Below are 25,478 nucleotides of genomic sequence, written 5' to 3'. Positions count from 1 at the left end.
CTGTGCCGCAATTTTCTTGATGGTATGAGGTTTCACAATGTTCCTTCCTCTCCGTATTCAGGGACTCAGGAGGAAACCCAGCACTGATTCAGGGCCTCAGAGACAGATGCCTCGACTCAAAAATGATCTCAGCGTCTGTAACAAATCGAATCATCTAAATATCACTGTTCACTCACGTTACTGTGTAACTTCTGATCTATGCGCTAATGTAAAAAGAACTCCTGCATGTTTGTTTTTCTTGACTACAACATCTAAACCCACGGTTGTACCTGAACGAGTGCAAATCAAACACATTTGCTCGCAGTATTTGGAGATCATACTGATTCAATACACAGCGCTGTTTATAATTCCAGTGAGCGGAGGCTTTTATCTGGAGCTTTCTAATTGACTTATGTCTCAATAGCTGTGACCCATGCATCAATTAACCCAAAGCTTTTTGTTTTTAAGTGCTTCGCTCAAGTTAGTACAGCCTCTGAGAGCAGTGTTGTAAGAGCCTGTGATCGAACAACTACATTGTGTCAGTGATATATTGTCGGCCGACCCGTCTGTGTGCCGGGGCATTAAGCACAAACACACCGCAGACACGGTGTTAGCATGTCTGAAAGGCAAGCTCACTAGACCGGAGATATACATCATGGCACCTGAGACCAAAGACTCTCACTGAATACAAAAGTGTGTTTGTGTGTGTATTGAAATGTATCAGAAAATGCTTTATCAAACCGCACATTTTTTGACTGAGACTGCTCATATCAGAGTTACAGATTCTAAAATATAAAGATGTATCAATCTAATATTAAGCTCAAAGCACAGCTCAAAGAGTAGTTCACACATAATGAAGACATAATGAAGACATAATGAAATATGAGTTGTGAAAAAAGCTACTTGGTGGACTTGGAATTGTTTGAAAATTCAGCGATTTTTGAAATAATGTTCTATAATGAATACTGCACCATGAATACCTGGCTAACCTAGCTTAGCACAAAGTCTGGAAGAAGAAGGAGTTGAAGGTCACGATTTAACGCATTGATGTCATTTTCTTTATTATTATTCTTTCAAAAATCACAATGTCGAGGATGGCTAGGCTCAAAGACTCTAACCAGCCAAGAAGACATGAGTTAGAGACAGCAGATGGTCGAGACAGAAAGTCAGAACTTCCAGTGCTTGGAAGCTAAATATTCGAAATGCAAACCTTCTTATTTGTGAAGATTTGTGCATTTTTTTCTCTTATTTGATAGCACATTGAAAGTCTTTGGGTTTGGTTGTTTTGTTGAACCTGAAACTCCTGAGGGATGTCAGTTTTGTGCCTCAGGATCAATTCATTCAGAAAATAATCAACAGATTAAATTCAAATATGTCATATTTTGATAAAGTGCAATGGACCTTTTTTATGGACTAAATGAATCATTAAGGGCTAGCTATTACTTTTTATTTCTCTCTTTTTTATGTAGCTGAGATAAATAATAATATTTAGTTCTATGTTTAACATACTCCTCTCTCTATTAGAGGCACTTTGTGTCTGCTGTCAGAAACTGCTTCGCTCGGTGAATACAGGAAGTTTTCACATGCAGTGCTGCACAAGTATTTTAAGAATAAGTTCACGGGTTCATGAGTATCAGGTCATTCAGAGACACTTTACTTTGAGAGCCTCTTAGACTAAGGTGTTACTGCCACCGCCTCCTCTGGCAGCTCTGCTCAGACAGGAAAAGACTTGGTCACATGCAGTCTGAGAATCCCAGCGAACTCGCATATGAGCTAAACGGCAGTTCAGCTCCACTTTGAAGTACCTTTTAAGGATGACCTATTTTATGATGTTATTGTCATCATTTTGAGTGGGGGGTTTGAGGCTGCATTTGTGCTCGCATGCCAAATGTTTGCTTGCGTGTTGATATTTGCCTGTGCACCTGCGTGTGTGTGTTTGTGCTGGCATGCATGTGAGCGTGCATATGTGTGCATGCCAGATGTGGGATCTCAGTGATGCGCTTAGGTGTGTATCTCGGCTACCGAGTATCATTGCTCTGAATATTTATGCATGTTTTCCTAATGTTCACTGCGGCCATCAAACACTCAGAATAGAATACGCTGGTTGTATTTTTAGAGCTGTCATCATAAGTAGGCCTAGCGCATTTTTTTTCCTTTTGGTCAAGCAATCAGATTATGTCAGTTTCACTAACTACAGCCCTGATTTGGGCCATTTGGAGACAGTTTCTTCTCTGCAGCAATCAATGAGACGGCACTTTGTTGTGTCGTTGTTAGACTGAAAATATGCTCACAAGCCCACACAAGACCACTGCCTTTCACATGTGTGGAAAAACGTATTACAGTTGTCATCATTTATTCAACAAGCAGTTTGGTTAGTTGATTTATGCAATGAATAGCTAATGGAGCAGCTGCTACGAAATTCAGATCTTTTGTGTGATTTATGGCTGCATTATTAGAGACACAACTCCTCGGGTGTGCTTATATTTTACACGGGCAAGGTATTCCGTCATGCTTGGAATGAGTCACGCAGGTAGATCTGATTACATCTGATGTTTTCTGACAAGTGAGGGCCTGGCTCGGTAATGGTCCCTGCAGCCGCTAGCTCCCAAAGACAAGCTTTTGGCCTTTGTTGCTGCAGTATGTTCTGCTGCAGCTAATTGGCCTCTGGCTGGACCATAGTCCTCTGAGTGTTGCAGACATACTATAAAAGCGTTGCTGTGAGTCTAAGCTCAGGGATACTCGGCGCTGTGGTAGAGAGAAGCATTATATTACTCAAATCAAAATTTTTCTTTATCCAAAAATTATCACCGCCTCTGCAAAATCTCTTGCCACTAGGGGTTGCATGGAAATGACTGGAGAAGTGATGGTTGCTGAACCCTATATTTCACATTAGAAAAAATGCAAGAAAGCTCAGCCACAGTAAAATGACCAGTTTAGATATAGATGCTAATCAAGACAGGACAGTGTGAGACTGTCCTCCTGAGCTAAAGTCAGCGTCAGCTTCTCCAGCAAGCAAATAAATAATAAATATGTTGAAGCTACAAAGGTAGCTTCTAGCTAGTCTCTAGCAATTATAAGAGTTATGACAGAATTAAAGAGGCAGGGAAGTTGGGTGATGTTGTTGTAGAGTGATGTTTTCCATTTTACAGAGGAGGACGGGGTTGATGAATGGGTCAACAGAACACTGGACTAACACGGGGGAAGCTGTTTTCTTCGTGCTTTATTTTTGACAGTTTTATTCCTGCAGCCTCTAAACAGAGCATTTGATGTTGTAACCTCGGCAACAAAGCTCTTCTTAAAGTACAGATGATTTTTTACCTAAAAACCAAGTAAGCTACTTTTATTTTTTAAACCATAACGTTCTCCTGAACTTGACAGAGGCCCAGTTTTGTAAATCTAACCGTAGCGTGTTCAGATCCCGATTCAGATCCAGAAGCTGATTATTTTTTTTCTACAGGTATTGAAAGGCGCAGACAAACGTCATCCGGCCAACTGAGGCGTGAAATCAGAAAACGAACCGCCTTCATGAACCATGGTGCAAATTAAACCTGTTGATGACTCCTCCGTCATCTCCCCAAAACTACCATAAAAAGAAAATTACAGTTCCCTCTCTGTTTTCTGACCTTGTATCCTCTCTAATCATTTTCATGCGGTTTCTCAGTCTAACCCATTTAGTAAAACTCTCACTCTTTCTTTTATTTTTTTTCCCATGCCCTCTTGTTCTTTCACGCTCCCTTGCTCTCGCTCCCCTCGTTCCCATCATTCCCCTCTTTCTTAATTATTGGTGGAAAAAAAAAGAAAGTACAGATAATTAAATGACAATTATGATCTCCTACACAGGGGAGTTTTTGCTAGTGGGAATAACATAGCAGGTTATTCTTAAGGTCATGCATTAAATACTGGAGTCACAGACCACACACACACGCGCGCACACACACACACAGTAGATGCTATGGTTTTAGGGCTTGGAGATAGTGTAATCCCTTCTAGACATGTATTTTCCTCAGGGAGATGCAGTATGTTGATAGGGTTGGAAGGTCATACAACACACACACTCACACATGCACATGCGCTTTTGCTTATTTGCTCGCACATATGCACCCACAATGTATAATAAATAAGGCACACTGTGGCGGTGTCATTTGACAGTTTACATAATAAGGAGCCTGAACGCAGAGTTTGTAAGGCTTTGCTGTCTAACTGAAGGGAGCTGAGGGGAACATTACTGGGATTCAATAAGATTGGACTAGACCCATCCTCAGATGCACTGGAGAGGAAATAGGCGCACACACACACACACACACACACAAAAACACACGCAACACACCGTCTCTCCTTCCATCTCTCCTTCTGTCTCTGAGGCAGCTCTGTTTTGGGTCTTACAATGCAAACAGGATGTAACCTATTTTGATCACGGTGCCATATTGCATCATCAAATATTAACAGACTTGACTGCACTGCATTATGTCTGCTAAATAATGTTTGCTGAATAATGTGTGTAGCTCCATCATATCCGCATGTTTGCTTCTCAATCTATCAAGAAAAGAGGCTGACAGCGGAGGCACTTCGCATTTCCTCTGTAACTCTTGGCATTTATTCATGTGCATTTGTGAGCGCACATGTGTCCGGGAGCATCTGCGTTGCAGTGGTCACACATTTATCTATTGATAGCGCTTTAGCGCACTGGTCTGACTGCCTGGGTTTCAGACTTATATCCCCTTCATTTCTGCCTCTTTTCTTCCCATCTCTCTTCTCTCTTCTCTAGCCTTATTCAGCTTTGCCCTCTCTGCCTCTTTCTCCCTCTACCTCCTGCCTGCCCCTCTCCTTTTCCCCCCCTCGCTCTATGCTGATCCAGACTTTGGAATTCAATGTTGCTATGGTAACAATGTCGGGTTGGTCCTCTCTGCCTCCCCCTCTTGCTCCTCTTATTTAGACTAGATGCAGTTCCCTCGCTCTGGAGTCATTCTCTCTTTAGCCTGTAATACTGTCACTGCTATAATGACTCTTTTCTGGTTTGACACAGTGTAGATGCAGTTTTACGACGTTTAAACAGAATCTGATGTGTAGAGTTAAAAGCATCGGTCTGATAATTAAGTTATTTAACAAGCAACTTACCAGTGCAGGAGACTATGGTCTGCTAGCAGTTGTGTGAGGCTGCAGCATGCTAACACGGTCTCAGTGTTCATTACAGGCAGGTACAGTAAAATGTTTACTATGTCCTATGCATGTTAGCATGCAAGTTTACAGCGTATAGCCTATAGCTGAGGCTGATGGAAATGTCATCTATAGCTTCATTTATAGCCTTCATCTATAGAGGTTAGTTCAATGAAAGGGGTTCACGCTCTTTAACGTGAGCACATTTTGTACACGGTAAATGCAACGCAAAAAGCCATCATTTACATCTCCAACTTGCTATGCCCGCTTTAATCAAAATCAGAATCTGTATTGTCTTAATTTCCATGTATGAGCTCAGACACGAGAAATTCGCGGTGGTAGTTGGTGCCAACCACAAGAATACAAAAAAAATATACAAAAATAGAAATAGAGAACAAGCATTGTGCCTTAAAAGGCGTGCATTTAATAGGCAGAGTGTGCAAGTAAAAAAACAAACAAAAAGTCAGTAAAAGAGTCTGTGTGTGTTTGTGTGACGGGGTTATTAACTAGATGAACTGCAGATGGAAAGAAACTGTTCCTGTGGCGTGATGTTTCGGTCCTGATGGACTGCAGCCTCCTGCCAGAGGGGAACAGCTCAAAAAGTTTGTGTCCAGGGTGAGAGGGGCTGGCTGCAATCGTTGCCATTTTGCCTCAGTGTCCAGGAGGCGTACAGGTCCTGGAGAGGAGGCAGCAGGACCATACATAAACCAATTTATCGGTCATTGACAGTAATGCAGGTGTAACTAGTCATTCAGCTTTCATTCATGTTTCAGTTTTACTCGTGCCTCCCACAAGTACCACAGATTTATTTAAAAAATAAAATCATGACCTAATAATACTTCTGTAAATAACCTACTAAAATACAATATATGTTTTTTGTTTTGCTTTGTTTTATGTGCAGCAGCTGAGCAGTGATCATGGGTTCTCTTTAGAAAGTGTCCTGCCAACAGCCGACGGACCAGGAGCGGGACGACCATCCACAACCTCCACCAGCACCAACTTTCCAGAGAGACAAAAAGAAAGAGAAAGAGACAAAGGCAAAAGAGAGAGAACAAGTGCAAGAAGGAGAGAGGGGAGCAGGTGAAAACAGTCGATGGATGCTGTCCGGATTGAGGGGACAGCACGTTCTTCACTGACGAGGAAAAGAAAGATTTCAAAATTGAGTCGAAGGATAGAAACTCGCCGTCAGGTAGGTCTGACTTTGTCACACTTTTAGATTTTGCTTTGGCCTATTAAAAACTCTGTGAAAGGGAACTTTTAAAGCGGCAGAAGACATCCACTGCAGCATGACACTGAGCCGACATTATAACTCACGCTACCATGGGTCAATGTGAAAAGCTGTAAGTGAATTATGTAATGCTATGTGCGTGAGAGTACAAATTGATGTTCGTATGTGTAAAGTCCTGTACAAGGTGATCTGACGTTTGATCTGCTGCATGTGTGTGTTGTCTGCGGGTGCGTTTGTGTATTCATCTCCAGCCCCACTGATACACACGGTGGGGGACAAATACACACAGTTTCAGGGTCATGATTATGGAGAAGACGGAGCTTGGGAGGGTGTGATCTGTTGTGCTTCACATAAATTCTGTCTTGTTAAGCAGAGTCAGCAGAGTCGTCAAACTCTCCTCCAAGGACACATAATAGATCTACTTATGCACCTCCCACATCTGCCTCCACCTCACTCTCGTCTTTTCTCATCTCCTCCCTCGCTCCTTCCCACCGGTACACCCCTCACCCCATCATGCTCCTTATCATCTCACCTGCGTGTTTGCTGTCTTATTTCACATTTTTCACCTTTTCTTCTCGTCTCTAACTCGTCAATAAATGCTTGTTGTGCTTCCCTCTCTCTCTCTCTTTGAAACTGTCCTCTCTTTCTATCTTCTCCCTCTTCTTCCTCCTTTCTGTCTCTCTTCAAGGCATGGTGTGTGAGAAGGGGATCCAGATCCTTCTCACCACCGTGGGGGCATTCGCTGCCTTCGGCCTGATGACGGTGGCAATAGGGACGGACTACTGGCTATACTCCCGTGCCCTCATCTGCAACAGCACAGCCAACGTCACCCAGGATGACCCCCATAATAAGGACAAGAAGGATCCTGGGGCACTCACCCACTCTGGGCTATGGCGAATATGCTGCCTGGAAGGTAAACACGATGTTGTGAGATGCATAAGTTTTCTTTGGTTGTTACTTTTTTGTTTAAAGGGTTTAGGGAAGGCTGATGTAGGGCAATACAGCTGCGGTTGCCTCCTAGCGGTTTAGCATTTAATGCAGATCCAAATCTGGTCAGACTAGCTCTTCTTGCCTTCAGGACCTTTAGTGACGGAGGTTTAGCAGGAAAAATAAGAAAGGGTGAACTTGATATTTTTTATTAGCTCCAAAAAAGTAACTCAAGTAGGAGTAACATATTAGCTATGCTGTGTGACTTCAAGTGCTGACCTGGGGTCAGATCTGGGGTCAGATCTGGGGTCAGATCTGCAGCTCTGTAGACAGTGAACTGCTAGATGACAGGTATTCATTATGAAGACATGTGTAAACTGTTGACTGTCTGCTGTATTTGACTTTGAATCAAAATGCTGTTGACACTGACGATAGCGATGAATCCATCTTACACAGTAAGATTCAACTAAACTGAACTTTATAACACCTAAACGATTTCAACTTGAGAAAACTTTGTGTAGGAAGGTGCAGAAAAGCTGCAGTATTCGTTATTGTTATTATTGGCATCAACATATACACACTTCATTTGTACATTTTAGACTGTGCCATTGCGACAAGAAAGCTATTTTGCATGATTGCAATATAATTACATGATACTGAAGCGTAACCCCTCACTCAAAATAATCCATTAATCTTTGTCTGCGATTCAGGCTGCATTCATTTAAGTGCTGAAACAAAAGCCTGTGTTCACCCATCGACTTCTCATTTCAAGTGGCAGAAGACGCAGACACTGACAACAGCCATCCCTCAATCTTCAACTTGTCACTGCAACACAAGCTGCTAATTCATTATACATTACACTGCCTGGCTGACACTCAACAGTAAAGGCTGGGGTGGAGTTAACAGTGAAGCAGCTATAGCCAAATGGGGGGTATGAGCCTTTGCTCACATACGGACTGAGGTAGAGGCTTTTCTGTGTCAAGCAAAAAACCTCTTGGCTCTCTTTATAAAGCATCCCCAGCCCATCCATGGGCTTGGTCATTGTACAAGGCTAATTTGTCCTCATCTCCAGGCTTCCTGATAGCAAAGCAGCCAATTAGAGATAAGTGCTAGCCCTTGCAGCTCTGCTGCAGTGCACCCTCACACACTCCTTCCTTTTCACCAATCTCAGTTTCTCCATTTGTCCCTCTGCCTAACACCCCAAAACATTACATTTCATCTTTCACTGGTTTGTCCTTGTTTTGTCTCTTTATAGTCTCACTCTTTCAGTCTTTTTTTCTGGCATTGTGTTGCAGTAAAGCTGAGAGTCTCTTGGCATGGCTTAGAGGTCAAGTATTCTTGATGCCTGTGGAGTATTCAGCCAAGTTCGAAGCTCAGTTGTCGTGCAGTGATGCAGTGAGGTGTAGCTGGAGTGGAAATGCAGGACATGCTAACTCTAAAAGATTTATGGCCACGGGTGGGTGGCACATTATGCAGTGGATAGAGATGTGTCCTGTCCTCCTCTCCTGTCTGAAAGCTCACTGAAGGTGAGGCTGTGCTGAGTTACCTGTAGATGATTACTTTGTCTGGTGCAGCTTCCTTGTGACGCCTATCCCGAACTCAACTCATGTAGCACTGAGAGACTTTTAGAAGAGAAATATTGTTTGAGTCTTAGAAACGTGCTGAGATGCATAAGTAGCCAGTATTCAATACTCAAAAAATGTAAACTAATTTGTGACCAGTGATTATCTTGCAAATGTTCGAGTATCCTGCGACCCATTGTAAAGGGTCAGACACCGTGTCGGGAACCATGTTTTCTTATCAGACTTATAATTTGTAGAACAAAGTAGCTTAACTAACTCCACCTCAACCAGTTACAACAGTGAAATGCATCTTATGCACTGACGCGTCAGTTTTAACAGTCTAATTCTAATAATGAGTTGCAAGGACTCATTTTCGGCCGAGCAACTCCTTCTGCTTTGGACACGTCATGCTGACGCTCTTCTACTTTGAAGGACTTTTACTTGTAATGGAGTATTTTTGCAATGTGGTTGACCCTTTATGATGTTGGAAGAAGGAAGATAAAACGTCAGAAATGCCAAATGATTCTTATAATTGATGGGTTTGAATGTTACCTTGAAGAGAGTCTGGGCTGTATCTGAGGATGTTAACAAATGATCTATGTGGCTCAACTGATGTCCTCGTCCTTTTGTACCTCAATCTGTTTCTTTGCAGACCAACCTGTGGAGGTATAAGAGCTGTGAAAAAGAGACCAGCTCACCCAACATCTGTCCGTCTCTCCCTCCGTCTGTGTCTCTTCATTCCATCACTCCATCTTTCTCACAATCCATCCATCAGCAACAGTGGTGTGCTGTCATCATCGTGCGTGCGTCCCTCCGTTCGTCTGTCTGTCTACATGCAAGACCCCGGCGGGTAGTTATCTGTCTGCCTGTGTGTCTGCATACTCGTATGTAATTACGTGTGTGTGTATGTGCATGCTCAGGTGTGTACTGAGTGTATGTGACGTCACTAACATCATCTGCGTTGACAAGGGGAGCCATTAACCTTCATGTGATTGTATCAGCACACATGCTTGGATTCAAAAAAAGAGATTTTCAAACAAAGATATGACTGTTTTCTTTTCAGTCAGTTTGTTCCTCAGCAGGATTGCCCGATATTATATTTGCTTACGGCTGCAGATATGAGTTGTTGTCTTTTGTTGAGTCTGGATACCTTGTTTTTTTCTCTAATGTCTCAGGAGTGAAGAGAGGAGTGTGTTCTCAGATTAACCACTTCCCAGAGGATGCAGACTTTGACCATGATGGGGCAGAGTACGTCCTACGTAAGTCAATACCTGTAATACCAGACATGGATGAGGGAGGGTGGAGAGGGAGATGCAAATAAAAGAAGAATGCACGCTTGTGATTATGCAAAAAAAAAGGTGTAAAATGAATGTTTATTACATTTTAAAGGCAGTGCTTTATCGCCCATTCCTCTGAAGATAATCTCACCAAGAAGTAAACATGTGACAGTGTGTACCAAGTCATAGGAGATGGGGTGCCCTAGTTCACACTCAGTGCCCTGCAGTGATGTCTTTCTGCTCTATGATACGCTTCACGTGTGCCCGTGCATACATAAAGAAAAGCTCATGCTCTGTTTACAATGTTGCAGAGGCATTTTGCTGGCATTTAGGTGGCATTTTCTCTCCTGTGGCCTAGTTATCCTAGATGAGAGAGGAGTGTTAATGGTGTGTGTGTCTGTGTGGGTGTGTGTGTGCGTGCTTGCACTTGTGCATGGCTGGCAGACCTCCTGAAGGCACTGAAAGCCACATGGGAAGGTTTTGATTCCATTGTGTGCCTAGCACTGAGTAATTAATTTCCTCACCAACTATTCATTGGGCAGCAGTACTTGTGCATTTCCTTAACCCTGGCCAAAGCCTGGTTAACAGGTGACGTGTCCTAGTAACTGTACGTACACTATGCAGACCGGCTTGGATTTCTTGAAAATGTATGCCTTAAGATGTCATGTATTTATATTCATTCTTCTTTCTTTTCTTTTTTTTTAAGGGGTAGTCAGAGCTTCCAACATCTTCCCTATTCTTAGTGCCATCCTGCTGCTGATGGGAGGGGTTTGCATCGCTGCTAGTCGTTTATATAAGAGTAAAAGGAACATCATCCTAGGAGCAGGAATCCTCTTTGTGGCTGCAGGTAACTGAGAAACAGCTTCAGCTTGTGAGCCAGTTTAAGTGATAATCTGGAGAACATTATGTGCCATAACAGTTTTTATGTATTGTTTGGGAATGTCTAGATGTGACTAGCTGTGTTTGTATTACTCTGTCAGTTTAATGGAGGTCTTTATTTTTACTTTCATCTGAACATTTTATTGTAAATGTCACAAACAATCGTGTCAAACAAGTCTGTTTATTATTACTTTAAGTTTATCTAACCTTGTGTCTGTGCTCTCACAGGTCTCAGTAACATCATTGGTGTGATAGTCTACATCTCGGCTGCCCTGGGGGACATTTCTCCTAAGAAGGATGAGGATAAGAAGTGGCAGTACTCCTATGGTTGGTCCTTTTACTTTGGAGGCCTGTCCTTCATCATGGCTGAGATGGTGGGCGTGCTGGCTGTCAACATCTACATCGAGAAGAACAAGGAGCTCCGCTGCCGCTCTCGCACCGACATTTTCAAGAGCACCACGCATGCCATGCTCCGCCTGCCCAGCTATCGCTTCCGCCGCCGCTCTCGCTCCTCGTCCCGCTCCACCGACCCCTCCCGCTCCCGAGACCCCTCGCCTGTAGGGGGAGGCGGGGGGAAGAACTTCGGCCTGCCCCCCTCTGCGCTGCTGTCCCAGGGTCCCATCTCAGTGTCCACTTTACCTAACCCCCACTCTCGCTCCCACACGGCCTTGGCTGGAGGCGACATCTCCCTCTACACGTTGTCCCGCGACCCCAAACTGGGCGGTCTGCCACCCATGTATGGAACGGTGGACAGGGCCACACTCTACCAGCTCCACAACTGCTTCCCAAAGGATGGAGGTGGAGTGATGATGAGTGGTACTCTCCCATCACTTAAATCCCACAACCCTTCCAATTCTTCCAACTCCAACGCGCAAATGCCCAACTCTGTGGGCTCTGGTCCTCCACCCTTTACCTCATCCACAGTAGACAGGGAGCGAGGGATGGGGACTCTGGACAGGCTGAAGGGAGACAGGGAGAGCAACTCTAACACCCTCAATAGGAAGACAACGCCTGTGTAGGAAAGAGTATGAGAAAGGGAGGTCAGGAGGAAGGGAGAGAAGCAGGATGAGTAGTAGTGAAGGAGGAAAGGTAGACAGGAGCGCTGCATCTATGTGGCTCAACAGGAAATAGATAGAAACACAAGCAGACAGGTGAAACGCTATGTCTCTCCCTCCATGTTCACTGTTACGTAGTCTGCTCAATCTCACTGAGAACAAAAAGAGTAATAACAGAGCGATAATAACAACAACAATGGACTTTCACAATAAAACTATTTTGATATTTTAACATGCTAGAAATGATTTATTTTGTTAATGATCAAACGCAATTAACCTTGGGCTACTATGAAAATGTTTCACATAATTTTTTTTTGTGCAATATTACTGCTAATTTAACCAGATCATCATTAATGTCAAATTGTTGTTGTGATTATTCTTAGCGTTATTACAGGCTAGCTGTATTTGCAAACACTATAGTTTGGAATGGAATTTTTAATTTTCTTTTTTTTTTTTCCACTCTAATTTCAGATCTATACGACTTTTACTGTGAATTTCTTCCATGCAGAGCCACTGGGACTGTCAGTGAGCTGCGTCTAACTGTGTCAAAGTGTCAAGCATGAGTGTGCACAATATGTGGGTGAAAGAGAGTCTGTATTATTTTTTTAACACCCATATACAATTATACAATTTTCATTTATAATATGAAGTCAGATGTGAATACTGTAAATTGTCTTCCAATACTGATACTGAGAGAGATGCAACAATAATGTGAGCGACTGAGACAAATGACCAACTTCATTGTTATTGCGAGTCTGAGTTTTCTATGGGCCTCTGTTAGTCTTATTTCCATTCTAATCAGTGTTAACAGTAGTACTTGTAGCTATAGTCGTGTTGAAGATGTTTGTTCTTGGGCATTAACAGAAACCTCTGATTAGAGGAAGCAGAAAAAAAAACAGACCTAGAATAACACATTTGTACAGAATCAGGTAAAGGTTGCTGCCTGAGCAGAAAAACAAAAGAAAAAAACTTTTTTATATATGAAAAGTCCCTAAGTGACACATGCAAATCATAATTTTCAGAGGCAAAAAACACAACATGTGTATGTGGGTTACAAAGGGTTTAAAAAAAAAAAAAAAAAAAAAAAAAACATTACGGAGAAAAACTTTTGAAAAGATACGTGTACATTGTAATTTACACATACATATATTTGTAAAGTCTATAGGTACGTTTTTCGGGACCACTGTTCAAACTGGGTATGCATCATTTTGGGCAGGGTGGGTTCGGCTGAGGCGTTTTGTTCCCAGTGCCCTCCCTGGACTCTTGTTGGATGGTTTCAGCCGCCAAGCTTGCCTCGCCATACCTGGCCCTTCCCCTGCCCATAATTGGTCACATGATCAGTGTTTCCCAAACTTTATCACGTCAGCTTCCCCACAGAGACAACCCCTTAACCTCCCCAAAGATTCTTTTCACTGTGCTTCCCCTGTAACTGCTGAGTCTGAACTCTGACCTGTTTATGTTGATGAGAATGTAAACACATGTAAAACCCTCCCCACACACACAGTCTCTCTCTCTCTCTTTCTCTCTCTCTCTCTCTCTCTCTCTCTCTCTCTCTCGTCTAAACCGTCCCAAGTGACTGCAGACCCGGGCCGAAACCCTGGACACACCTGCTACCATGATATAACGAAGAAACAAAGCAACGACAAGACGCTTCCAGATTCTATACATTTTAATTTCTTTGATTTCATTTCAGAAAAAAAGAATAATGTGATACAACTGCACACAGATAGCATTTATGTGGGCAATATGAATAGTATGTAGTTGAGAATAGGTATATCTAGACAAACGATTATGGTTTATCTAAATGTGTGATAAACTTAAACACTGTATTGCACGAAGTTTATAAAAAAAAAAATCAATAACAGACATACTCACAGACTTCTGTCTTTTGTTTCTTTCTTGCTGAATCGAGATTGTCGCCTGGAATGAAATACGGACTGAGCATATACCTGTGTTTTTAGGTGTGATTAAATAGTGGTGGAAGGTAAACAAATACCACACATGATCAATATTTCACTACAAGTGTAAAATCTGCATTTAACTGAACTGACTTCCCTTTTATTCAAAAACATGATGTTTCATGTGCAGAGCTCGGCCCTTCGGAGCCAACCATGGTCTAATATGCATCCTGCACAAGTGTAATGTAAAAAATGGGCTTTTCAGTGACACAACAACTTCTATTTTAATTTATATGGAATAACTATTACACAAAAATTATAATGCAAATAGTCAAGAGGTAGTGTATTAGGAATCAAATCTGCTACTATATACTAGGCATCAAAAAATAAGCATCAATTAATATTGTAGCTTGACCAATTTTTACAGTTTTTACTACTTTCTGATGGTTTTGATGTTACGACGGATCACATGTTTGCTATGTAATATCTTGATGTAAAAAGCGTTTAGTAGCCTACCATAAGATCAACAGATCAATGCAGTGGACGTTAACCTTCCCCAGACACGCAGTTTACGAGAATAACATAAAATGGAAATAATGGAGAAGTTTGGTGACGTTCCACCACTGAGCTAAAACACACTCACGGTCTGTCATTACGGACCAAGCAGCACTCTTGGTAGCTATTCAAGCTCAAGGTCTCTGAGTTAATCTTCTGTGCGCTGCACTCCTAAAAAGACTTTAACCTTCGCTGTCAGACCAGCAGCTCGTAATATTTGCAAATATATGGACAGTGCCAGATGGGTGGTGTGTGCCAAAGAGGATAATGAGAAAATCAACTGAAAGTTAATGCAGTGTACTTTTCTGTGACCACTACCTCAGCACGACACTTCTTTATCCCCTGATAGATCCATCTGGAACCCTGTGCATGTTTTTGCATAAACAATTTACAGGACACTGTCATAGTGTGTTTTTCTAGGGTTTTGCGTGATCTCAAAGGGATGATTGCTGGCAGGAGACTGGAAGCTGGAAGACTCCCTTTATAGAAAAGAGATGATACTTCACGAGCACTAGGGTGAGGATGAGCAGTCACATCCTTGACAAGGGGTCTGAGATTCCTAGCAGTGCTCCTGGAGCCAGAGGATTAGTTATTCAGAGTGCCTTTGCTTGCTATTATCATACCTACTTCAGTTTAGTTACAGTCACAGTGAGGCCGCGTTGAGAGATTCAAAGAGTGAATCCACTGCACGGCCACTATTCATTGTCACAGCTTTGGGAAATACGTCTTAAAATATGCAGCCACTGATAGCAACAAACTAATAATAACAGTTAAGACTTTTATCCTTGTTGAATTTCCTCCCTCAATCTGCAGGTCAAGAATTCTAGGAAGCCCTTTTCCATTTACAAATGTGCAACTAGTGCCCATGCTCCACTTGTCGCTCAGCCTGAGTAGAACCATTAACAGCTATATATACAACCAGGATAGTGTGTCGTGTGGATTTGGTTTCTGCTCGCTGGGAGTTAAAAACATATGACTGTGCGTATGTGTGTTTGTGCAGGTGTGCATGTGAACGCGTTTCTGGCTGCCATTATGCCCAGGCAGCAGGGGGTGAGAGCAGTTATTGGGATATTTCTGAAATGATCAGTCAGTAGTTGTCAGTGTCTGAAGCGTAGAGGTGGGCGGCGGAGGAGTGTTGGGTTAGTGACCGCTGGCTGCCCCTGGAGACAGCAGGGAGAGTGACGCAGTGAGGTCAGGGTTGGAGAGGCAGAGGGCACAGAGGTATGAGGATAGGCTCGGGGGTACATAGTTGAAATTCAAGGATAAGGTTTCCCAACCTCTGCAGTGAAATGCATTGCGATGAGCTGTGGCCTAATTATAGAGGAGTGGGCGTGGGGGATGGGGATGTTTGGCAGAGAGGTTAGGAGTCACACTGTAAAGGGGTGAAAATGGCTGAATGTCAAAGTGGAGGGCAGACAGGATGCCATTGCCAGCAAACCAGAAGGGAGGCGGTTATTTTATGTCAAATCAGTTTAATAATGACCAAAACCTGTGACACATACCACACATATGTGCATAGAACAGAGAACACAATATACTGTATATTTTAAAACATAGCATTTCCTGTTAGATATACAGGATGAGCATCCTATGACAAAAAGTTTTACTGCGTACATAAAGTAGTGAAACAAAGCGACCGTAGACAACGCCACAAATTGTCACCATTCACAACACTCAAACATTCATTTTATGTACAGAACTGAGATTATAAAGTGAGTCCATACAATTCTCTGATGTACAAAATGCAATTTCAATCTGGTCTCATAGTTGATCTGATTCATCTTACATTTATCAGAAAAATTGAACCAGCATTTGACCAGCTACTGTAAAAGTCACGTGAGAAATAAATAACTGAAAAATCGTGTTCATCAAGTATTAAGTGTTTAAAAGCTTCATAGGACCTGCTGCAACAATATTAAGGATAAACTAATTTACTCTATGCATATGGTAAGATGTAACGCATATAGTAGCTACGTCTTTGAAAGCGACCTCCTCCATACTGATTCATAGCATTAATAAAAACATAGTAGTTGCTGCTACACTTATGCTGCTTTCTGACTGGAAAGAAATATGAGAAGTTAGTCGTGATATAAATAAAAAAAACAGCTGATTTATTCATTATTCTGACACAGTCAGTCTTTTGTGTCACGTACGGCGAAGAAGAATTAGTCTCATATAGAGAGGAGGTGTGGGTCAATGGATGGGTCAACAAACATCTGCCTTTGAAGGACCCGTCTGAAAGATTTTAGGGGATCTAATGGTAGAAATGGAACGTAACAGTCATAATTATATTTCCACTTGTGCACAATCACGGCAAAATTCAGAGCAACACCTAAGACTGGGTGCATCATATCTACAGAGGGGGCGGATCACCTTCCACGGAGGCCACTGTGTTGCACTTTAGATTATTTGTAACAGTTTTGGAAAAAGGAGACAAATACTGTCATCCTGTTGATGGGTTCAGATGAGAAAACGTTTCGATGTGTCAATCTTGACGGCATTTTGTTTTTTAATTGGAGGAATTGGATTTTCGTATGAAACAGACTTCTGTTTATGCAGCTAGGAATACTAGATTTAACGTGTGGTTGTTCAGCTATAAGCAGGCTAGCAAGCTCATTTGTAACACTTGTTTAAGTAAACACACCACAGAGCTAAAAAGTCTCAGCAGTACTCTCGCTCAATCTATTTTCTACTAAAAATACATAAATTACTGTAAAACCGTGTAGTCCGTGCTGTGTTGTGTGTGTGTTCTTGATTCCGCTTCATAGATTTGTTTAAGACCTAGTATGACTTGTCTGGCAAATTAAACGCCAAGAGCAAGCTCAACGTCACAGCTGTGAGAAATGGGTGTATACTTGCTCGCAAACAAGACATCAAGAATACTGAATGCATATTTCAGCATCCAAGAGCTAGGTGGCGTTATTCTTGTGTGGAAAGCATTTCTGCCAGGGGCTGAAAGGAAGAGAGAGAATGATGAAGAGGAAACCTCCAACAATAAGGATGCCTCCTGCTGAGCCCACGCAGGCCACAGACCAGGACAGCTCGTGGTGTAAAGGTATGGAGTGGTCACTGGACAGCAAGGCCAGCACAGACTGGTGGAATATCAGGACAGAGAGAAGGACCAGTACACCTGCATGTGCAGATAGAAGTAAGAAGAGGGGATAATAAGTTGTTAAAAGCTGCACATGTAAAATTTCTGCTCAAAGATTATTTAAATTAGGAGCATGGAGGTGCAGACTATGCTGTGGTATGCTTAAGAGAAAAGCTAGGTCCCACCTGATAGGATGAAACAGAAGGAGGCTGGCTTGAGAAAGAACTGCACTCCTTTGCTGAGGGACATGCCGATACAGATGGAGCCCATCGCCATCATGGTCAGACTCAAAAGGGCCAAGACAGCTGCTGCTAGATTCAGATCTGTGAAGGAGAGCAGAGACGAGTTAGAGGGGAGAGAAAGTTGCATTCGTTAAGGAAATTTGTGAAAATACGTGTAGTTCAAGCTGAAATCCACCACCGTTGGCAACAAGAAATCTGCAGTAAACAGAGGAACTGTGAAGTGCTGTGTTGGGTAGTTTAGTGGAGCCAGATATTACATCACTTCACAAAGTTTGAGTGTTAAAATATAAACACAACGTCAATACGTCCACTTCTCATACTGGCTCTGCATAAAACAGATTTCACTGGCGTTATGAGCCTGAACAGGTGCAACCCAGAAATCAGCTTTTCACAATAATCCCTGCCAGTTCCGTAATTCTGACGCTCCACCACAGATAATAATTTATTCATTAAAACATAACAGCTAACAGGAATTGTCTCGTTGGTGGAGGGGGGGAAAGATGCCAAAGTGGAGGTGGGATAAATAACAAAGGCAATATAAAAAGACTGCCTGCGTGTTTTGTTTATGTCCAACTTCACTTTGCATTTTTTATTCACTCTCGCTGCAAAGTTGTAGAAATGGCCATGTCCCATGAAAGCTTGCACAGACATTCATGATCCCCAAGGGGTGAATCTTTCCAACTTTTTTTTTTTTTTTTTTTTTTTATTCAAGTCAAGTTTTAATTTACCCAGTTTGGCTTCCTACTAAATGTTTGTGCGATGACACGATATGTCTGTGCAGCATCAGCAAGTACCATTGTAGGTACGAACACGTCCTCATTGTTTATCCCAGTACACATTAGTACACTTTACAAATGAACGAATGAATTAAAAAGATTTGAGACATACTTAATGTTACTTAAAACTGAGTATTTATTTACTTTTTTTTGATACTGTATTGATCCCACAAGAGGAAATTATCCATCAAATGGTTCACACACTAGTGTGGTAGGAGCAGTGGGCTGCAGCCTCTAAGGACCGCACCCAGGAAGCAATTTGGGGGTTGGGTGCTTGCTCAAGGCACCTCAGCCGTGGACACAGGGGGAGATGAACCTGGGACACTCTGGTCCCAAGCTGTACCTCTAACCACTACCCCACAGCTCCCCAATTTTTAATAGTCTTCCTTGTTGGTGCATTATAATGTTATGTCAGACATCTGACTGTCTGCACCTTAATGAAAAAATAGATAATGAAGGTGTGATTATAATCTTATATACCTAATCACTCATATTTCAAAGATCAGAGGTCCCTCGAATATATCAACACGGAAGTTTTCAAGACTTCTCACGCAAAACTTCTCACTAAAGATGGCTTATGTTCATTGGGACATTGTAAGCATCAGATCCACCAGATAATCTTCAAACTGCACTGAACCCAGCGGCTCCCTGGGCGCTACAACAAACACATTAATCAGTCTGATGGCTTGTGGCTCTCTTTGGAAAATGGGTGGCAGTGGAAGTTAATGGACTAAAACATGCAAAAACCAGCAGTACGGTCCTGTGAGCGCCGCAGTGAGCGTCTTTATTAGTATCTGCCCGTGTAATTGTTCGTGTGTGTCTGTATGTACAGCGAAAAAAAAAGTTTAATGTCTCACTCTTGGTAGTTGTCTTCTTGAATATGACTGCGTTCTCTCCAGAGGTGAAGAATTTGAAGTAGGTGCAGTTTGATTCTGTGGGTATGAAGAAGACATCAGACATAGACGCTCACACAAACACACACTCCTATGGATGGCTGCTGGTCTTCTCTGATGTGCCTACTATACATCCATGCTCGCTGTCCTTCCAGGCATCATTCCTATTTATATCCAAGTGTGGAGCGTTAGCTGGAATAACCAGAGACACACACCTCCACACACACACACACACACACACACACACACACACACATTTCCCGGCACTGCACATATGGTGCCGCCAGAGAGGGTGAGAGACAGCAAAACGCTGAGGGTGAACGGCGGAGGAGAGAAAGGGAGGTAGACGGAGAGAAGGGGCAGATGGAGGATAATGGAGAGACTTGGCTGCCAAAGAAGGAAGGAGGAAGAGGACGTGTCGGCCGAGCAAAAGGAGAAGGGGGATGCAAAACAAAAATATGGACACAGGCTCAGAGGATGAAATAGCGGGGAAAATGAGGAGTGGGTTGCAGGCAGATGGAGGGGTGGTGAGTGACGGGAAAGAGAGAAGGCAGCCACAGATGGAGAAGGAGGTGAGGGGAGCAGGAGATGTCAGGTGGGGGAGGAAACACAGAGGGCTTGGTTAATACTGCATTAGATATACACTCTCCCTCAGTCCCTGCCTGTCCCTCATCCTCGTTTCCCTCTCTCTATATTTAGACAAAAACTGTGAAGCAGTCACATTCCACTTGGCTTCACAGGCACATAGTGATAACTTTCACCCCCTGAAAATGATGTGGTCAAACATGACCACGTGCATGTACAGAGCACACACACATTCTCACACACAGTTTCAAATGTTTGAGCACATTTGCTCAACATTTTTCACTGAAGCAGACCCGCCATTCATCAGATTTTGTAACACATTATGCTATCACAGTCAACTGGTTCTGCTCTCGCTATCCCCTGCTGTTACTGTAATTATTGAGCCGTCATGTTCCTCTCCAGCAGGCAACGAAGATGGATAGCCGGCCTTGAGATGACAGACACGGCATCAGTGGGCCGCGCTTTGCTCGGGACGGGAGCCAGAGGCATGTAAACAGGGATGCGAAATGGAGAAGCAGAGATGGCAAAAACAGTTGTTTTCCTGCAAACATGATGAGCCCACGGCCATCTGCGACAGGCGGCGAGGGCCAACAGTGTTGGGACGTGTGAGGAAGATTGTCAGAAGCATACTGGCTTCTCTCACACACCAGAGAACCATCTTGGAGTCATATCTGCTAGCTAGAAGCATCCAGATATGCAGAACAGTTTGTCGGGAATTACTCCTTTATAACTGGATAGGAAAAACAATATCATAACACATCATTCACTGTGATGCCTGTGAGTAGTATTTAGAAATTGATGTGATCCACGTGTAGCTCTGATGCATGAGGAGATGTTGTGGTTTCTCTTGAGTTCTTTTGAGTCTCGGCATATCCCCTGACGGGCAGTGATTCCAGGAGCAGCTCCTTCTGAGGCATGACTAGCCCGTCTCTATCTTCTAATACCTGCCTCTCTCCTCCTCCAAAACTCCCTTTCCAGACAGAAATGGGTCATTGTGGAGATAATCGACCCACTCTGGAGAACCTAACCACGGTCAAGTTGAATAAAGCGCTTTTAGAAAGGAGCTGTCACAACTCAAAACATGGATGTCTGTTAACACAATAAACCTGTGGTGTGCCCCTTTAATACATATAATATATACATATATATATGTAGTAGTTGTGTTGCTACAATATGATCTGCTACAATATGATCTGCACTGACAATAAAGATGTAGTCCCGCATTTGCACTTCATTGCGCTGGCTCTGTTTCCAAGCGTCGGATTTCTTTAATGATTCAATTTGCACATTTTTCTGTAGGATGACCTAGATACATATGTATGCAGACAGCTTCACATAACCCACTATCTTTATACCGCTGGAAGTTTACTGAGGATGTGCACATATTCATGGGGGTTGGTGGGGGGGGGGGGCTTTAAATTTTGATCAAAAATCATCTATATGTTGCTGACAGACTTCTTCAGTTTTTATGGATGGTTTCAGATGTAAAGACCTACAGATGTAAGCTTACTTCCATCATATTGGATTGGATGCATACATCATATGCTCCCTCTGTTTTCACATCAGTGGTGATGGTGAAGAAAATTTGTGGTGATTAAGTGAACATGGCTCCTGTGAGGGAAATTCTTAAATGTCCCTTATTATTTTAATATTATATATGAAACCTAACATATGTGGATGCAACATTAGATTGTATGTAGGGTGGAAGCTTGTGGTATGGTCAGAAGCTCTGCCTTATGATGATCATGTGGTTGCAAGGTATGAATGGATATGTTGTGGTATGCTCCACTGTATAATATGTTGTTCATCCTGAAGGGGTATTTGAAGTACCTCTTCTGTGTATGTGTGTTCTGGAAAAAGTCACTGTATATCACACAATGATGGTTAAAGTGAAGGAGAAGTGTTATGTGTGTCATGAGATGTATGTTGAGATGTTAGTACAATGAGTTGTGTCAAGTCATATGTGATCTCATGATGTGACTACAGATATGAACATTGTTTAGGCTAGTATAGGCTAGCTGAGGAGAGACTGCCTCTCTTCAGTCATCATCTGTTGCTGATGAGTGGCTCTTGCTTGCAAGCAATAAAGGTTTTCTAGAAAATAAATATTGTGTCATAACTTGGTATTTTGACCAACTCTCATCTGCACTAGACAAGCGACACTCCCCTTAGTGACATCAACTTGCAGCCTCTAAAAAGCAAACCGTGACCCTTTTCTATTAATCTACTTTCATACTGATGTGCATATTGTAACGGGGAGGCAGCCTCGAGGCAGACTTGCATGGGCGGGCAATTCAGTTTGCAGAAAAGCAGACGTGAGCAGACAGAACAGACACATTCCCTCCAGATATCTCACCTGCTCACCTCCCAGACAGCACAGGGGGACAGACTGAGAGATGAACACAAACTCACACAGACGCACACATCAGCCAGAGGTCTCACCTCCAGGTAATTCTGCAGGGCCGCAGCTTGTCCTCTCTGGGTCTATGTCAGCCACCCATAGGGTACGGATGCAGCCCTTCCACAGGCCATAATGGGCCATCTGGCAGGTCTGGTTGCCGCTGAAATTCTTGGGTTGGGCCAGCTCCACCCAAAACTCTGTCCCCATGCCCAACACCGTCAGGGTCACACCAACAATAGCCACAAAGAAGGCCAGCTTGATCTTTCCCTCCTGGCTGTCGCTCATCCTGTGGCCCCGTCTCTGTCCTCTACCACCTTTCATTCCACCCAAACCCCCACCTTGTCCAGCCCCTGCCACACCGATGCGACCCTCCTCATCCTGCTGTACAAAGAAATTGGACCACATACCGATGTCAAGTGGCCAGACCCGGGTTGAACCAGGGGATGGGACAGTTAAGATGAAGATTAGAGGAAGAAATAATAGGTGAAGGGATGGAATAAGTTATCAGAAGAGAATCATTTGAAGTACAGGGGCAAGAGGAAAATTTTAAGAAGAGACACAACAATTTACTATCCTGTCATGGATGGGTAAAAAGCAGTGACCTGAACTGCAGAATTTGGCAAAAAAAAAATAAAAAATTAACAGGGCTGTAACAAAGTAGGGGGTGGACTAAGTAAGGTAGTGATAAAATGGGAAGAGACGGTGGAAAGGACCAGGAGAGCCAGCGTCTGTTTTCCGTCCAGTCCTCTGTAACAGAGAGATGAAACAGAAAGATGAAAGAGCAGCCAGCATATGCTTCACCAGAGCAAAATCTTTTCATCACCAGTGTAATATTTAATTTCCAACAGCTTTATCAGCATCTACAGTATTCCCTCCCTTAAAGCCACATAACATGCTCGCAGCCAACAATAGAAAAGCCATATGGCATTTCCCTGAAAGGCGGATTTTGCTTCAAATGAAGAAACAATTGGGCTGGATGGGTTAGAGGAGTGGGTTTGTGCAGGGTCAAGGTGAGAGATAACACCACAGCGCCAGGCTCGACCACCCATCTTCTATTTTCCCAGAGGACTTGACAACAGAGCTTCTCCCTGAGCAGGTACACTGTCTCTGGCTTAGACACAGATCCCCTTTGATCTGAGGGGATAATGGGTTGCCACAAATACCCATCCTGCATTACATGTACCAGCAAACGCTGAGAATCTGCAGCCGTGACAGTGCATGTGTGCGCTTCAACGTGTGTGTGCGATATACAGTATGAATTGCAGTCAGGTCCAGGCTTATGAGTGTGTTTTTGTTATTTCAAACTGCGAGCGTGGGGCCTTTGGAGAGGTTTAAACAACGTGTGTGATGGAGCACAACGGTGCCGCTGCCCGGCGCAGGGTGCATGAGAGGTGATAATTCAAGCCTGAACCCTCTGACAGAGTGGGGGCTGCAGTAATTAACTCTGCTGCACAGTCCAACAGGTCACAGAGAGGAGGCAAGGGGCCTGGCCCGTTAGGAAGGCAGCACCAGCAGGCCACACACAGTTGGCGGATCACTTAATTCAGAGCTTTGCAGTGACAACATCAGAGGTTTTATATAGGCAACGCACCTCCTGAACCCTCCTATCGAAAGGTCTTTCTACAATATTTTGAAGCAAACAGCTATAAAAACTGCATGAAAATGTAAAATCTGAAGCATCTAAAAATCTGAGCAGTATTTTCAAACCCACTAATAGTAATCAGAAAAACAACCTTTGGTCACCTTTTGTAGGGGTGGGAATATCTTTTAGAGTTCAAAGAATTTGTTGATGAACTGGACCGAAAATTGCATAAGGACATTTGAATTGTTCTTTTAACTCCTCTTGTTTCAGGATTTGTTAGAATTTGTTTCTCTGATTCATGTCATTGTATAGTCAGAATGTGCAGCTTAATCTAAAGGATATTCAAAGACATTTTGCTTTTGTAGATGTTGTACATTACAACAAATTTGCAACAAATCTTTATATGTGTAACACATAAATTAAAACTTATTGAGTCAGCTGAGATCAAAAAAATCTGAAAGTGCACCCTGTAATGAAGAACATCATGCAATACAACTGAAAGCCCCAGGCCAGCAGAAAACGGACCTTGTGGTGAGATTTTGACAACTACCCGTGTAAGATTTTAACTACAACTTGCTCTTACAAGTGAATTTGTACCTCAGAACAGTGACAAGACAAGATCAGTACAATATGTCAATCAAAAAATATTATATATATTACTAAAAAACATATTATATACAGCAGTAACTGACAGAAGCCACCGTAGAGTGATATAACATGATCTTATACGAGGAGCAAACAAAAAGCAGAGATAATCGTGTTACTAATGAACTAAAGGTCTGGAATAGCAGCGATGCATTAAAAATACTCCTCCACCATTAACTGTAATAATGAGTATCAGGAGTGCAGCTGCTGACAGCCAAGTTAGTAAGTCATAGAATTACAAACCTTGATCACATTACATCCATATCAACCACAGGATGATCACATGGGTCAGAGAAACTAGGCTAGTCTAAGGCCGGATGACACAAACACGAGCTTGCGCCGTAATAAAAGCAGATCCAAAGCAGTGCTCATTTCCACATATATTTGGTTTAAAATGCAACGAAGGCCGTGGTGCACCAACCAAAGCAGCTCAGCAGAAGACACATTTGTGCACGCTGGTGTATTCTATATGTTGTGAAAACAGGAAATCTTCTCAGACATTTCGCCAATGACACCCACCGCCACATGCGGGGCCTAAGAAAGCAACAGCTGGGTAACGCACTTGATTGAAAAGAAGAAGAAGTCTGACCTGTTTGGTGAGTGTTGTTCAGTTCAGGAGGAAGAGGCGCTGAAACTTAATAGAAGGGGAGAGTGGTGATGGGAGAGTGAGTGAAAGAGAGAGAGGGGAAAAGGGGAGGGAGGGACGTACGTAAGAGTTATGGAAAGTGAGTGTAAAGGGGTGGAGGGGG

At 42.9% G+C, this 25,478-nt stretch overlaps 2 protein-coding genes across 2 annotated transcripts; one reads left to right on the top strand and one right to left on the bottom strand.

Moving 5' to 3' along the window:
- Positions 1-7,009: 7,009 nt before the first annotated feature.
- On the top strand, positions 7,010-12,032 carry cacng8b (calcium channel, voltage-dependent, gamma subunit 8b). The gene is made up of 4 exons (XM_084556574.1): positions 7,010-7,274; positions 10,026-10,109; positions 10,834-10,974; positions 11,235-12,032. Exons 1-4 carry the CDS (start codon positions 7,052-7,054, stop codon positions 12,023-12,025), a joined length of 1,239 nt encoding a protein of 412 aa, XP_084412700.1. The 5' UTR covers positions 7,010-7,051; the 3' UTR covers positions 12,026-12,032.
- Positions 12,033-16,917: 4,885 nt separating this feature from the next.
- Positions 16,918-22,907, bottom strand: cacng6b (calcium channel, voltage-dependent, gamma subunit 6b; the record flags this gene model as incomplete). Its single annotated transcript, XM_084556687.1, has 4 exons — positions 16,918-17,644; positions 17,791-17,928; positions 19,481-19,555; positions 22,544-22,907. The coding sequence occupies 4 exons, from the start codon at positions 22,905-22,907 to the stop codon at positions 17,424-17,426; spliced, it is 798 nt and encodes a 265-aa protein (XP_084412813.1). The 3' UTR covers positions 16,918-17,423.
- Positions 22,908-25,478: the final 2,571 nt, after the last annotated feature.

Source organism: Chelon labrosus (assembly GCF_963514085.1).
Source record: "Chelon labrosus genome assembly, chromosome: 12".
NCBI lineage: Eukaryota > Metazoa > Chordata > Actinopteri > Mugiliformes > Mugilidae > Chelon > Chelon labrosus.
This window is presented reverse-complemented; position numbering and strand designations above follow the sequence as displayed.